General features: G+C 37.8%; 1 protein-coding gene across 1 annotated transcript in view; it reads left to right on the top strand.

The window, feature by feature from the left end:
* Positions 1–14,795, top strand: part of plcg2 (phospholipase C, gamma 2) — a 38,422-nt gene that overhangs the window by 14,413 nt on the left and 9,214 nt on the right. Inside the window, 10 exon segments of the mRNA XM_086072643.1 lie at positions 765–934; positions 1,486–1,686; positions 2,838–2,960; positions 3,036–3,216; positions 5,543–5,611; positions 5,720–5,829; positions 5,904–6,000; positions 6,115–6,187; positions 6,829–7,001; positions 13,957–14,059. Coding sequence (XP_085928769.1) covers positions 765–934; positions 1,486–1,686; positions 2,838–2,960; positions 3,036–3,216; positions 5,543–5,611; positions 5,720–5,829; positions 5,904–6,000; positions 6,115–6,187; positions 6,829–7,001; positions 13,957–14,059 — 1,300 coding nt within the window.

The raw sequence follows: 14,795 nt of genomic DNA, 5'->3' as shown, positions 1-14,795 counted from the left end.
CTTAAAGCAATGGTAGTTATGACAAAAAAATGGCCTGCAGGTAGCAGCAGAGTATAAGAGGTCAACCAGGGTCATGTTGAAAAAAGCTCTTTTCCCCAATGTTTTGAACAGGTTTGTGAATAATGATTAAATTTAGCTATAATCTAATGCTAATTGCTGCAAAACAGAAACAGACAGAAATATGCTTTTTTTCCTGATGAAAGAAGAGACTCTAATCTTTCTTTTGGCAGATTTTATGTTTTTATAGCAATAGAACATAATATTCTGTGGGCCTTGCAAAATCAGTCAAAGTCCAGTAAAACAGCTGGGAGCGAAGGGGGTTGCTTCAGTGAAAATGACTGGGAGTGAGTTAATGTCCATCCAGTTGACAACAATATTAATATAATTCAACTTTGGATGAGCAGCTCCAGCATGTGAAAAACTGCTGTGGACATGTCTAATTTACGATCACAGTGTGTAATACAAAGCGCCATCTAGTGGTGAACTAATAGTGGTGCTGTTGGTGATCTGAAAGAGGTCCGACGTTTACTTCGTTAACAGAGCAAGGCGACGAACACTTACCTGCAATGCGTTTGGCAGAGCGGCGCCACTGAATGAATATAACGGACGCGCTGGCTTGTAAACAGTACTGTCATGTTCCAAAAACCCACATAATGTGGTCTTATTTTCAGCTTTGGAACTACTGACTATGATTTGAGTTATGTTTGCCATTTGAGATCACTAAAGTAAAGAATTATCATATCCAGTGTTTTTGTGTTTCCCAGTACCAGGATTTTCATTGTTCTGAACCATGGTTTCATGGTGGCATCAAAGAAGGTCGGCTGATGGCAGAGCAACTGATTCTTGATTACTGTACCGAGACGAGAGGAAGAGATGGCACTTTTTTGGTCCGGCAGAGTGATGCTGTTGCCAACGATCTCACCCTCTCCTTCTGGTAGAGTTCCCTCAATAATAATAATAGCAATCATGATAAAACAAAATTTACACACCTGCTCACTATTCACACCTGAGTCCTTGCAACACTAACGAGTCTCATGACACTGGGGAGGGAAAATGCAAACTGCTCAATTTTTACATTTTCACCGAGCGGTGTACTCACTCTTGTTGACAGGGGTTTAGCTGTTAATGACTGCAGTTATTTTTATGGAACAATACATTTACACTGTTATATAACCTGTATACACTGACTACTTTGCATTGTGTCAAGGTGTAATTTTTTCAGTGTTATCCAATGAAAAGTTATAAGGAAATATCTGCAGAAATGTGATATGTGTACTCTCTTTTCTATCCATCTATCCATCTATCCATCTATCCATCTATCCATCTATCTATCTATCTATCTATCTATCTATCTATCTATCTATCTATCTATCTATCTATCTATCTATCTATCTATCTATCTATCTATCTATCTATCTATCTATCTATCTATCACAGTGTTAAAAAGTTTCATCCATTGCCTAATGTCTACCAACATTCTTTTAGGCGCAATGGGAGAGTCCAGCACTGCCGTATCCGTTCTGTTTCAGAGGGACAAAACACATACTACTACTTGACAGCAAACGTACAATTCCCCAGTGTGTATGCACTGATACATCACTATAGAGAGAACCCTCTGCGCAGTCAAGACTTTGAGTTGCGTCTCACTGATGCTGTACCACATCCCAGCCCACATCTACAGCAAGGGTTCGTCACAATCGCATTATATTTCAGTAAAATGAAATGTAAACTCTAAAATACTTTTGTGTATTTTCATCTGTCATTTTAGTTAACTAAAACCTCTATTAGAGTCATCAGTTTTCTGGAAATTCTAATTCAAAGTCTGTCGACTCTGAAAAGCCTGCTGAAATGCAAGGTTTTTGTGATTAAAAAACCCCCAAGATAAATTGTTTCAAAACTTTTTCACCATTCATGTGACCACTTTGCTTCACTGTATCTATGGTGTTGTTTTGGTGACAAGTAGTGCTGTGCGGCAAACATACCTTTTAAAATTGTAGGGCAAAGTCTTAACCTTGTTCTCAAAATTGTGCAGAATAACAAATGAAACCTCTCAAATGCATGTGGCAAAAATGTGTTATGGTACGATGAAACCAAGGTTAGACTTTTCCCCCTAATTCCAAAAGGTATATTTGGTAAAAAAAGAAAACAACAACAAAAAACCCATCACCAAAAGAACACTATACTGTGCAGCTTTAGGTGGAACTGGGATCTTCTTCAAGATGGGCGAAATTATAACAGTTCCAAGTACCAGTCAATGTTAGCACAAAATCTTCAGGCCTCTGCTAGAAAGCAAAAAAAGAAGAGCCCATGAAAAAAAGAGCCTACTAGAACATTTGACATTTATTTGGGATTAATCAGAAGTACTTTAAATGCCGTTGGGTGTGTGCTGACTTCTATTTAACATGAGCTAGAATATGTTTACTCTGAACATAGCCACATGCCCACTCATTAGAGGGTGTGTACACTTGTGTTGAAATATTTGTTGTCGTTATAAGTATGTAGGTCACATTAATGATAAAAAATATTTTGAAATGATTTATCTTGGTTGACCATTTTTATATCATAAAAACCTGGCATTTGAAAGAGGAGTTTTGAACATCGCCACGTTTCCGCCCTTTACTGTATCCCTGGACAGATATTAACTGTTGCTTCTCCTGTAAATTTGATTGTAGTTTTACATTTGATGAAGTCGTCAATGTAGAATAGCTTGTTTTTGTAAAATGAAAAGTGAAAAGATTAGGTTTCTTCAGGTATTCATTAGAGTTAGAAGTTAGAACTTGCTTATTAGATTATAACAAAATCAGTTTGACCCAAATGTTTTTTGTATTTTGTGTTAGGTGGTTTTACAGAAACCTGAGCAGACAAGAGGCTGAAGATCATTTGCTGAAAATTCCCAGGGATGGCGCTTTCCTCATACGAGAGCGGGAGAGAGAACCAGACTCTTTCGCTATCACGTTCAGGTTGAGCATCATGCTAATACTTAAATGCTTGATTAATTAATTTTTTTTGCTGAATTACAATTGTCTGTATCTCAGAGGTGATGGTAAGGTGAAACACTGTCGGATCCGGAAGGAAGGTGGCGTTTACCTGCTGGGAACAACAACTGAGTTTGAGAGCCTAGTGGAGATGGTAAACTACTTTAAGAAGAAGCCACTATATCGCAAGACCAAGCTACGATACCCAGTCACCCCCGACCTAGTGGCTCGATTCAGCACAGTGAGTTACATGAAATAAGATTAGAATGAGACTGTTGATAGTTTTACAACATGTATTGTTTAATTTGCTTAGCTATTGTTTGCTTGTGAACATTATTTGACACATTGTGTGTCACCTCCAATGCACCAATATTCACGTCTATCTGTGAATTACCTTGACTTTATATCTACTGTAATCATGTCATGAGAATAGCTCAACTGAGCATAACAAGAGCCAAACACAGGCAAATATGGGAATATGGTCACCCTACCTATGTAAGAAACTTAGATAAACAGAGAACGGAGCCGGTGGACAGAACTCCGTGGAATAAATAAATAATAGATATCGGTGGAAACAGATTACGCTACACAAGCACACTGGAACAATTTAGAAGCACTTTATGCTACGTTCACACCAAAATAGGGGGAAGCGTTCTGCTGTTGTGCCAAAAGTATTTACCCCCGTACAAAAATTGCATCCCCTGCCGTGGAATTTTATAAATTTTACCACAGAAAAGTGGAGTTTCTTTGAAAAGGTTCCTTGTAAACAGGTATTTAAACTTCAAACATCTGAAACAACCCCCCAGAAACATTCAGTCGTCTGAGCTTTTTCTATGTATATCTGAGATTTCCTACTGCGTGCGTGGTCATTGAGTCCACTGCAGAATGTGAGTGAGTGCTTGCTTTTCTTGCTTTTTCTGTCTCTGCGATAAATACTTTTGTTCTTGTTTCAAAACATTGTTTCTAAAACTGAAAATGTATTTATTGGAAAACATGCGTTGTACCCGTGGGAGGGGATACAATTTTTTACGGGGGTAAGTGGCTGCCTATGTTGTTGCACTCCAGGTGACTGGACGCTGTGTCACAGTGACGGTCCATCCCCGAAGCCGATGTGGCACATATTTCAGCCCCTAGGCGAAATGCGAAGTTCACATTTTTCAACTTTGGCTAATATGCAGATTTTCGCCGCACGTCATATTTTCAGGATAGAAGCACCATTCTGGATCTTTCCGGTTCCGAATCTTTTACTGAAACATAGTACCGGACCGTTCCCGCCCACTTTCAGCCCTGGGTTCAGCAGAGAGAGGTGGATTCTGACGTGTTCTTTTCAGACACAAATATTATGTCATTTACATTTTGTGTACAATCCACCAGCAACCATGATCCCTTCCTGAGCATCCAAGTGGCACCTTTGCCTAGGGCTGTGCAGTTAATCAAATTTCAATTACAATTTCAATTACTACACTCCACAATTACAAAATCGGCATAATCTTAAACAAAAATAAAATATTATTAATACTAATTTTGAGTTGTTAAAATTGATATATTTGCACCTTTTTTTATTTTTAAATGACTAATTTAATAAATCTTTTTTGGTCCCTAAAAAACGTGCATAATTCAAGTTTCAAATAAATTTATTTGTCTTAATATTTTTTACATGTTTAAACCTTTTCTTATTTTGTACCAAAAACAAATGATTGTCCTAATCGTGATTTCAACTAGTACCTGCTGGGACCGTATTTAAAAAAAAATTTTTTTTTTAGGGCAAGGCACATTAATCAACATACTAGTACTGTAGTGTCCACTGAGGTTTACACAGTGTCATTTCCATCCTTCATTACCCGTGTATAACTGCTCACACCTCTCCTCTCAGCTCAGGGAAAAGGGGGAGTGGGTGGGGGGTGGCGGTTTGGGTGGAGCAGTGGCCTCTCATTAACTTTGAAGAAGTGGCTCGTTTTATCATCTGTGCAACCAATCATATTGCAGTGGAACATGCCCTGCTGAGAAGTCCCCTCAAAAAAGGAAAGAAGAGCTCATTGCCATGACAGTTTTAGCAGTTATTGATACCTTGACTTTTTAAAACCATGGTAAACCGTCAAATTGTTGAAGTAGACCCTCATCCATCCATCCATCCATTCTCTACACTGCTTTTCAGCACTTAGGTTGCTGATAAGCTTCAGCCTATCCTAGCTGACTTTTGGACGACCAGTCCAGGGTGTACCCCACCTCTCGTCCAATCAGTCTAAGTGTACATACAACAAACAGCCATTCACACTCATATTCACACCTCGGAACAAATTTAGATTCGTCAGTTAACATGCATCTTTAACGGGTTGTGTGAAGAAACCACAAAAAGACTTGGAGGACATGCAAACATGCATGTTCAAAGCTGAGATTCAAACACAGAACCTCAGAAATGTAAGGCAGGAATGCTAACCACTTGTGCATTAATTTAAAATCCGACAATCTAAGATTACAATTTTAGAGGTGATCATTTGAATCCCACTTTGTTTGGGTAACACTCTTGAAAAAATGGTACCTTATAGTGGATTATTTGTGTTTGACAGGTTAATGATACTGCCTCACTGTACGAAATGAAGACATATGTGGAACCCAATGAGATTGAGTCATCATTGGTGTGTACAGTAGGCATTGCAATACTGTAATACAGTTTTTTTGTGTTGTTTTTTGTCTTATGCTTAACATACTATATGCTTATTGTGTTTCTTTAAAAACAAAACCAGCCAAAGAATACTGTTAGGGCTGTTTATAGCTACAAGGCCAAGATGCCCGATGAACTCAGCTTCAATAAAGGGGCTTTGATACATAATGTGTCAAAGAACAATGATGGATGGTGAGTCCATTTGCACATTGTTGTCTGACATGACCAAGTACAAAAATACGCAAACATTCCTCTTCACATTCTAGGTGGAAAGGAGACCATGGTGGGAATGTCCAGCTCTTTTTTCCAGCCAATTATGTTGAGGAAGTGTCCAACAACACCAAACTTGATTTTGGACAACAGGTTTAAAAAAATTACAAAATAAAAATAAAACGGGCAATGAAGGTCATTATTTAACTGGGTGCTTGATGGCATAAAGACTAAAATTTCATGTGTTTGTGACCTCAATTAAAACAGGATATAGAAGACAATCCCTTGGGTGAACTATGTAAGGGTGTGGTGGATATCTCTAAGTGCAACATACAAAACTGTGAGTACAATTTATTTTCACTTCTAACACCATTTCAAGTTAATGTACATTCATTTGAAAACAATGAGGATGACTAATGACAATGATCATATCCAATATGTGATCGTTTGTGGCATAATCACATAACCTTAAAATGTGTTTTCTTTTTTTTTCTTTTCAGTCCTCAAAGTGAATTTTAGTTTATGACACAGAAAGATTTACATTCAAAATAGCTTCCGTATGTGAAAATTAATGTCACAGACATTTTTGTTTTTATAGCATTTACAGCACTTACCTTTTTTTTTTTACGGTCTTAAAACAATTTAAAAACAATCCTAACACATTTAAACATATGTGATATGTTGAGAGAGAAGAAAACCAATGACTAGCACCAAAATATTGTACAAACAGTTGAAAAAAAATAGAGTAACAATTGTAGTAACACACAAACATATGTGCTGTAGTGAACTGGAATATAGCAGTAGTTTACTGTTGTGTCTGTGAAACTGGAATGCTTGTTAAATGTGGGATTTTTTCTCTCTCCAAATTTCCTTCGATTTCAATTTGACCTGTAACGCAACATCATAAATAAACAGTTAATCAGGAATGAGTCAACAAATTTGGAATACCATGATGCTGAAACCTATCCTCTCTCTTTTCAGTGAAAAACGGTAAAAATGGAAAACTGCATGTTCTTACGCTGCAGAACATGGAGCAGGACAGTCTGCATTTTGACTTGGCCGCAGACTCTTTGGAAGAACTTTTTGAATGGTACAAGGTGGCTTGGGGCATCACTCAGAGAGAGATGAGAAAGCAATTCAGTAGAGAACAAGAGGCAAGTGTTTGCTTTTCAAATATTTAGATGAGGAATGTTAAATTATTAATAGTTACTTTTAAGCATCCCCCTCTCAGCTGCACTGCAATTATAGTCCCCACAAGGCTTTTCTTGTTCTGCGCAGCAGCATGACATCTGTAGTCCACATGAGTTCAATCAATCAATCAATTTTCAATCAATCAATCAATTTTATTTTATTCATTTTTAAAAGAAAAAAGAAACAACGCACAACAACACAAATTTAATGACAACGAGCTGTCAAGACGCTTTCAGTGTTACAAGATAATAAAAAAATAATATATATATATATATATATATATATATATATATATATATATATATATATATATATATATATATATATATATATATATATATATATATATATATATATATATATTTATTTATTTATTTATAAATAAATAAAATATGACATGACACTACCCGATGCCGTGTTAGCGTTTAAGCTGCTAGACCGCTTGTCTCGACGAGAAAAACAGGCAGCTCGCGCTCACGGCACGCACAGAGTTGAATTACTCATCAATGAAATTTGCGCTAAAACAGATTTTTGGAACGAAAACGACAAGTTTGTTGAGCACTATACAGCCAAATCAGGACGCAGCTTTCCTCACGGATCAACGAGAAATAAAAGGAAAACGAAACACGGCGTTCAAAAGTGGTCAAATGGGGACACCAATACCAGGCACCAATCCATTGGATACATTTGGCAGATGTTCAAGGTGTGCTGTGTGTCAAAGCACATTTCATTGGGCAAAAGACTGCCCCCATAAGAAGAATGAGCAAGTAAAAATAATTGAAGATGAAAATTTGGATGAAGTGAACATAACATTGTGGACAACGGACCCCATGTCTGACTCAGAGATTTTTTGGGACTGAATCTTTTGGAACAGCCATTATAGACACCGTGTGCACTTACTTGCACAGTATGTGGTGAGATGTGGCTGGAGAGCTATGGTAATCAACTCAGTAAAGAGCAGGTTAACAAGCTGATGAAAACGGAGCATTAAAGCTGTAGGCTGTTTCGTTTTGGTGATGGGACTTTAGTTTATTCCAACAGAAAAGTAAGCCTCCCAGCTAAAATAGGACAAACAAGATGTAATATTGACACAGAAGTTGTCAACGTTGACATTCTCTTGTTAAGTAAAACATCCCTCAAGAGGGCACTACGGTAATGTTTAAGCAAACAATAACCCTGGAGTTCACCAGTTCAGGACATTACTGTGTGGACATAAGAGATAAAGATAACACTGGAAATCAAATGAATGGTTTACAGGCAACAACTAAAGAAGTCCTTTTGATGACCGAAAATATGCGTCCAGATGAAAAGCACAAAGTCCTGCTCAAGCTTCACAAACAAAAGTGTTTGCTTTTCAAATATTTAGATGAGGAATGTTAAATTATTAATAGTTACTTTTAAGCATCCCCCTCTCAGCTGCACTGCAATTATAGTCCCCACAAGGCTTTTCTTGTTCTGCGCAGCAGCATGACATCTGTAGTCCACATGAGTTCAATCAATCAATCAATTTTCAATCAATCAATCAATTTTATTTTATTCATTTTTAAAAGAAAAAAGAAACAACGCACAACAACACAAATTTAATGACAACGAGCTGTCAAGACGCTTTCAGTGTTACAAGATAATAAAAAAATAATATATATATATATATATATATATATATATATATATATATATATATATATATATATATATATATATATATATATATATATATATATATATATATATATATATATTTATTTATTTATTTATAAATAAATAAAATATGACATGACACTACCCGATGCCGTGTTAGCGTTTAAGCTGCTAGACCGCTTGTCTCGACGAGAAAAACAGGCAGCTCGCGCTCACGGCACGCACAGAGTTGAATTACTCATCAATGAAATTTGCGCTAAAACAGATTTTTGGAACGAAAACGACAAGTTTGTTGAGCACTATACAGCCAAATCAGGACGCAGCTTTCCTCACGGATCAACGAGAAATAAAAGGAAAACGAAACACGGCGTTCAAAAGTGGTCAAATGGGGACACCAATACCAGGCACCAATCCATTGGATACATTTGGCAGATGTTCAAGGTGTGCTGTGTGTCAAAGCACATTTCATTGGGCAAAAGACTGCCCCCATAAGAAGAATGAGCAAGTAAAAATAATTGAAGATGAAAATTTGGATGAAGTGAACATAACATTGTGGACAACGGACCCCATGTCTGACTCAGAGATTTTTTGGGACTGAATCTTTTGGAACAGCCATTATAGACACCGTGTGCACTTACTTGCACAGTATGTGGTGAGATGTGGCTGGAGAGCTATGGTAATCAACTCAGTAAAGAGCAGGTTAACAAGCTGATGAAAACGGAGCATTAAAGCTGTAGGCTGTTTCGTTTTGGTGATGGGACTTTAGTTTATTCCAACAGAAAAGTAAGCCTCCCAGCTAAAATAGGACAAACAAGATGTAATATTGACACAGAAGTTGTCAACGTTGACATTCTCTTGTTAAGTAAAACATCCCTCAAGAGGGCACTACGGTAATGTTTAAGCAAACAATAACCCTGGAGTTCACCAGTTCAGGACATTACTGTGTGGACATAAGAGATAAAGATAACACTGGAAATCAAATGAATGGTTTACAGGCAACAACTAAAGAAGTCCTTTTGATGACCGAAAATATGCGTCCAGATGAAAAGCACAAAGTCCTGCTCAAGCTTCACAAACAATTTGGCCATGCATCAGCAGACAGACCACAGAAGCTTATTCAAAATACAGGCAACAAAGACAAAGACTGCCTTACTATTTTGCAACGAATAGTACATGACTGCGACATATGTCAGAGATACGGCAAAACTAAGCCAAAGCCAGCTGTTGGATTGCCGCTAGCTTCAGAATACAATGAGACAGTGGCAGTGGATCTGCACGAGTTGGAACAGAATGTGTGGTACCTTCATGTAATCGACCAGTTCACACATTTCAGCGCAGGAACTATAGTGAAAACCAAGAATGCATCTGAAATCGTCAACGCCTTCATTTACACGTGGATAAGTGTGCGTTGACCTCCACAGCGCATCTCTAGCGACAACGGTGGAGAATTCAACAAAGAGGAATTCAGGGACATTGAGAATTTCAAGTAAAGACAACAGCGGGTACACTCCCTGGAGCAATGGACTATTGGAGAGACACAATCTGATTTTTACAGCCATCATCCTCAAGGTAAAACAGGACAATGGCTGTGATTGGCAGACTGCCCTGGACTGGGCCCTTGAAAATTGCACGCACAGTTCATGGGTATAGGCCACATCAAATTGTATTTGGTCAAAATCCTAACCTACCTTCTCTACTAGTCGATAAGTCACCTTCACTGGAAGGTACAACAATGAGCGCTAAGGTGGGAATACATATATCTGCTCTGCATGCTTCGAGAAAAGCTTTCACTGAAGCTGGATTCAACCTCAGAGAGGTTGAGGAGGGCCAACAAATGAAAAATATGAAACAGGTGATAAAGTCTATCACAAACGAGCAGACAGCGCAGAGTGGAAAGGACCCGGGGTCGTTATTGGTCAAGATGGAGTTGTTGTGTTTGTAAGACATGGAGGTGTGCTTGTTAGAGTGCATCATTCAAGGCTCAGTAAGACGCACACTTGATCAGTATAATCAAACGGTACAAGATGTTTGCAGTGAAACCAGAAGTGAAAATAATGCACAAAGCAGGGTGACAGAAACGACACAAGATGAGAACACAAATGGTGTAAACAAAACGACAGGTAATGTTGTCAGTGAGCAGGCAGACAACGATAATGAACAAAATGGAGACAGAGAAACTAATATAGAGAAAAGGTACATCCAACAGGGACACAAACTGACACTGAGCACAATGATGTCCATGATAATCATGTCCTTACTGACAATGTGAAGTTGAAACAAGGACAGACTGTAACCTTTATAAAAAAGGAATGAGGTGCTTGGCAGAGCAGGCAAAGCCACGGGCCAATATAAAAATGGGTATAATCTCCAATATATTCAGTCTGATGGTAGTGACGGTGAAAAGGAAGCAGTTGATATGTCAGGTATTGATGGTCTCAACATTGAATCGGAAGTCATGAATAAAGATGTACTCATTACAAAAGACATATCATTTGATGCAGCTAAGCAGGAAGAGATCAAAAGCTGGTATAACAATTACGTTTTTGTGGAAGTAGAAGATACAGGCCAAAAGAGTATTTCTACTCGATGGGTGTGTAGTCTCAAAGAAACTGTCAAAGGTATAGTACCTAAAGCCAGACTTGTTGCCAGAGGCTTTGAAGAGTTTAATATTCAAGAGCTACAAAAGGATTCACCAACTTGTGTAACTGAATCCCTCAGGTTGCTGTTGACCGTGATTTGTCAAAATCTGTGGAAAATCCATTCTATGGACGTAAAGTCGGCCTTTTTGCAAGGCATGGAGTTATCAAGGGACATTTATGTCCGTCCACCTCTAGAAGCGGGCAGAAATTTAATTCTGTGGAAACAAAAAAAAATGTGTATATGGTCTTGGTGATGCATCACTATATTGGTAAAACAGAGTCAAATAAACAATGGAGGGCACAGATGGTCAAGTATCTAAAGTAGATCCTGCAGTCTTCTATTGGTTAGATAACGGGCAAAGTGACAGGTGTGCTTGCATGCCATGTAGATGATTTTCTATGGGCCAGGGTTATCAAACTTTTCTTCTGATGTGATTTCTCGACTGAAATCAGCATTCCATGTTGGACGTGAGATACACGACAATTTCCGTTATGTGGGAATGGATAATGTTTCTGTTAATGGTGTAATACAGATGCATCAGCACGGCTATATTGAAAACTTGCAACTTGCACATCCAACCAGTGTGTGCAATACAGAGGGATTTACCTTTAAATGAAACTGAAAGAGAGCAACTTTGGTCTAAAATAGGACAGATCTAATTGGTTGCTAAACAGACGAGACCTGATGTAGTGTTTGACACATGTTGTTTGGCATCCAACTTGAAAAATGCCAATGTACAACCTGTTCATGATGCAAATAAGGTAATTTGTAAACTTAAAGCTGACAAGGTGACATTGAAGTTTCAACATTTGGGGAATGGTGGTTTAAAACTGACCGTTTTCAGTGATGCTTCACTAGGAAACCTCCCAGATGGCGGTACACAAGGTGGTACATTGATCACTCTTATAGGAGATAAAGGACAGTTTTGTCCTCTTAGTTGGCAATCCAAGAGGATTAGATGGGTGGTCAGGAGCACCCTTGCTGGTGAAACACTTGCGATGTCAGACGGTATAGACAACACTCTTTTCTGAGCTTACCACAGGCATGGCTAAACTTAATTCTCCTGGGTTGGTCGGTGTGACTGACAATCACTCTCTTAAATCAACAAAACAAGTCACAGAGAAAAGGCTGTGATTGGACATTAGCGGGATCAAGGAACTCCTACACAATAAGACAGTTAAAGAAGTGCTGTGGTCAGTGACAAAGGCTCAATTTGCTGACTGTTAAACAAAAAAGGGAGTATCACCTCTGGTCCTCTTGAAAGCACTCAGGGAAGGAACGTGGAGTTAAATTTGAATGTGGTTTCCCTCTTTAAAAAACAAACAACGAAAATAAATACATGGGGGTAGTTTATATGTTTGAAATCATGGGTTCTTGTACTGTTGATGTTCTTGCATGCACTTTTCTTAAATGCACCTGTTATTTGTATCAGTAAGAATTCTGATGCCTCTTTATTTATTTATTTTAAAGAAAAAACAGGGACAGTGTTAACATTGTGTCTATTTGAAATGCTGTATTGTATTAATGGTATTGTCGAACGGGGGAAAGGTTAGGAATGCACGGTTGATTGTTTTGGCAAGCAGGTGTTTGACCACTCCGTGGAAAAAAAGTTTGAAAATACTACAAACGTCGTGTGTGTTAAGTACAAGTCAACACAATCATAATCGTTTTAACTAAATGTTTACATGACATTTGAATTATAAAGGCATTTGTACCTTTTTAATTTACACTTGGTGGCACATATCCGTATCTCTTAGAGTGTTTAAAAAGAGCACACAAACCTTACAGCAATAATATGGCTACAACACACTACCCAGTAGATCTTTAGCTGCTAGTGTAACGTATAAAAAAACGTATAAAAGTGTTCTATTTTAAATATTGCCATGGGCCCAAAAACATATTTATATGTTTTTAATGTTTTTTTATATTCTAGACCATACAGAAGGCTATGATACAGCCTCTGGCCTGAAGAGGTCGCTTAAAGCACTGGTTCTCAACCTAGGTCCTGTAGTAGGTCCAGCTTGTTTTCCATGTCTCCCATAGCCAACACATCTAAGTATCGTTATCAGGCTTCATGCAGAGATTGCTAATTAGCTGATCATTTGAAACACGTGTTGGCTGTGGGAGACACAAAAAACAGGCTTAATAAGGGTACTCAAGGACCACGGTTGAGAACCACTGGCTTAAAGCAATGGTAGTTATTACAAAAAACGTCCAGCAGGTGGCAGCAGAGTAGAAGAGATCAACCAGGGTTATGTTGCAACAAGCTCTTTTCCCAAGTGTTTTCAACAGCTTTGTGGATAATGATGAAACTTAGCTATATTCTAATGCTAATTGCTGCAAAAGACAGAATGTGTTAAACATATTAGATTGTGCAGGTTGCAATAAAGTGGTGGCCACTATGTCCATCAGGAAAGCAAATACATTTTGTTGTTCAATTTGTTGGTACAAACAGTATTGTATATTGTACTACACTACTATAGTATTATATTGAAGTCAAGTCATTCAAAAAATTGCAAATACAGGACGCATGCTGGACCTCTACGTTCACATAATTTTTTATGGATCACCGTGCATTGGTGGTCTTTTCTCATCATTCAGCATACAGTACAAGGAAGTGACATTTTTGTCCAACTTCAGATCAGGCAGCAGGAGGAAGTGGAGAAGAAGGCAGAGGTTGCTATGGAGATTTCAGACTTGGTTGTGTACTGTCAGCCACGCAGCAAGGACAAGGACCGCTTTGGTAAACGCATGCCGTTCACATGGGGGGGAAAAAATATGATTATTGAACAAATTTACTCCAGGTTCTTTGTATAAAATATGTAATATCAGTAGTATAGTAATGTTCATTCCTTAAAAATATAATCATTTTAGTTAGGCTTTGAATTGTACAGCAGCACAAAGAAAGATACATACATACACATGTGGGCAAAATTGTTTCTACTCCACTGTTAATGAAAAACATACAAAATACAAATAATAATAAATACAAATTGAATGATCATGAAAAACAAATCAAAATCAGACATTGGATTTGAATTGTGGTGCAACAGAATTTTAAAAATAGATAAATAAAGATTATGAAATAAGCTTGGACAAAAATGATGGTAGCAAAAGATTGAAAATAATTTGACCATACGGACAAAGTATGTCCTCTAATTTGCATTTCAGGTATCTTCAAACTTAAGCAGTCAGTCGGCCTATTTAAAGGCAAGTAGTCACTGTGTTGTTTGGTGCCATGATGTGTAAATACACTAAACATGGACCAGAGGGATCAAAGGAGAGCATCGTCTCAGGAGATTAGAAAGAAAATTATAGATACTGTAAGCAAGTTAAAGGTAAAAGCTAATACGACTATGTACAAGCAGCTTAATGTTTGTGAGACTACGGATATAAATGTTATTCAGACATTTAATATCCACAGGAAGGTTACTAAATTGATCACAAGTTAAATAGATGGATTGTACGAATGGTAACAA

Source organism: Leptonotus elevatus, chromosome 4 (assembly GCF_054856555.1).
Source record: "Leptonotus elevatus isolate MCC_2025b chromosome 4, RoL_Lele_1.0, whole genome shotgun sequence".
NCBI lineage: Eukaryota > Metazoa > Chordata > Actinopteri > Syngnathiformes > Syngnathidae > Leptonotus > Leptonotus elevatus.
Note: the sequence above shows the minus strand (reverse complement) of the source record. Positions and strands in the feature narration are given on the sequence as shown.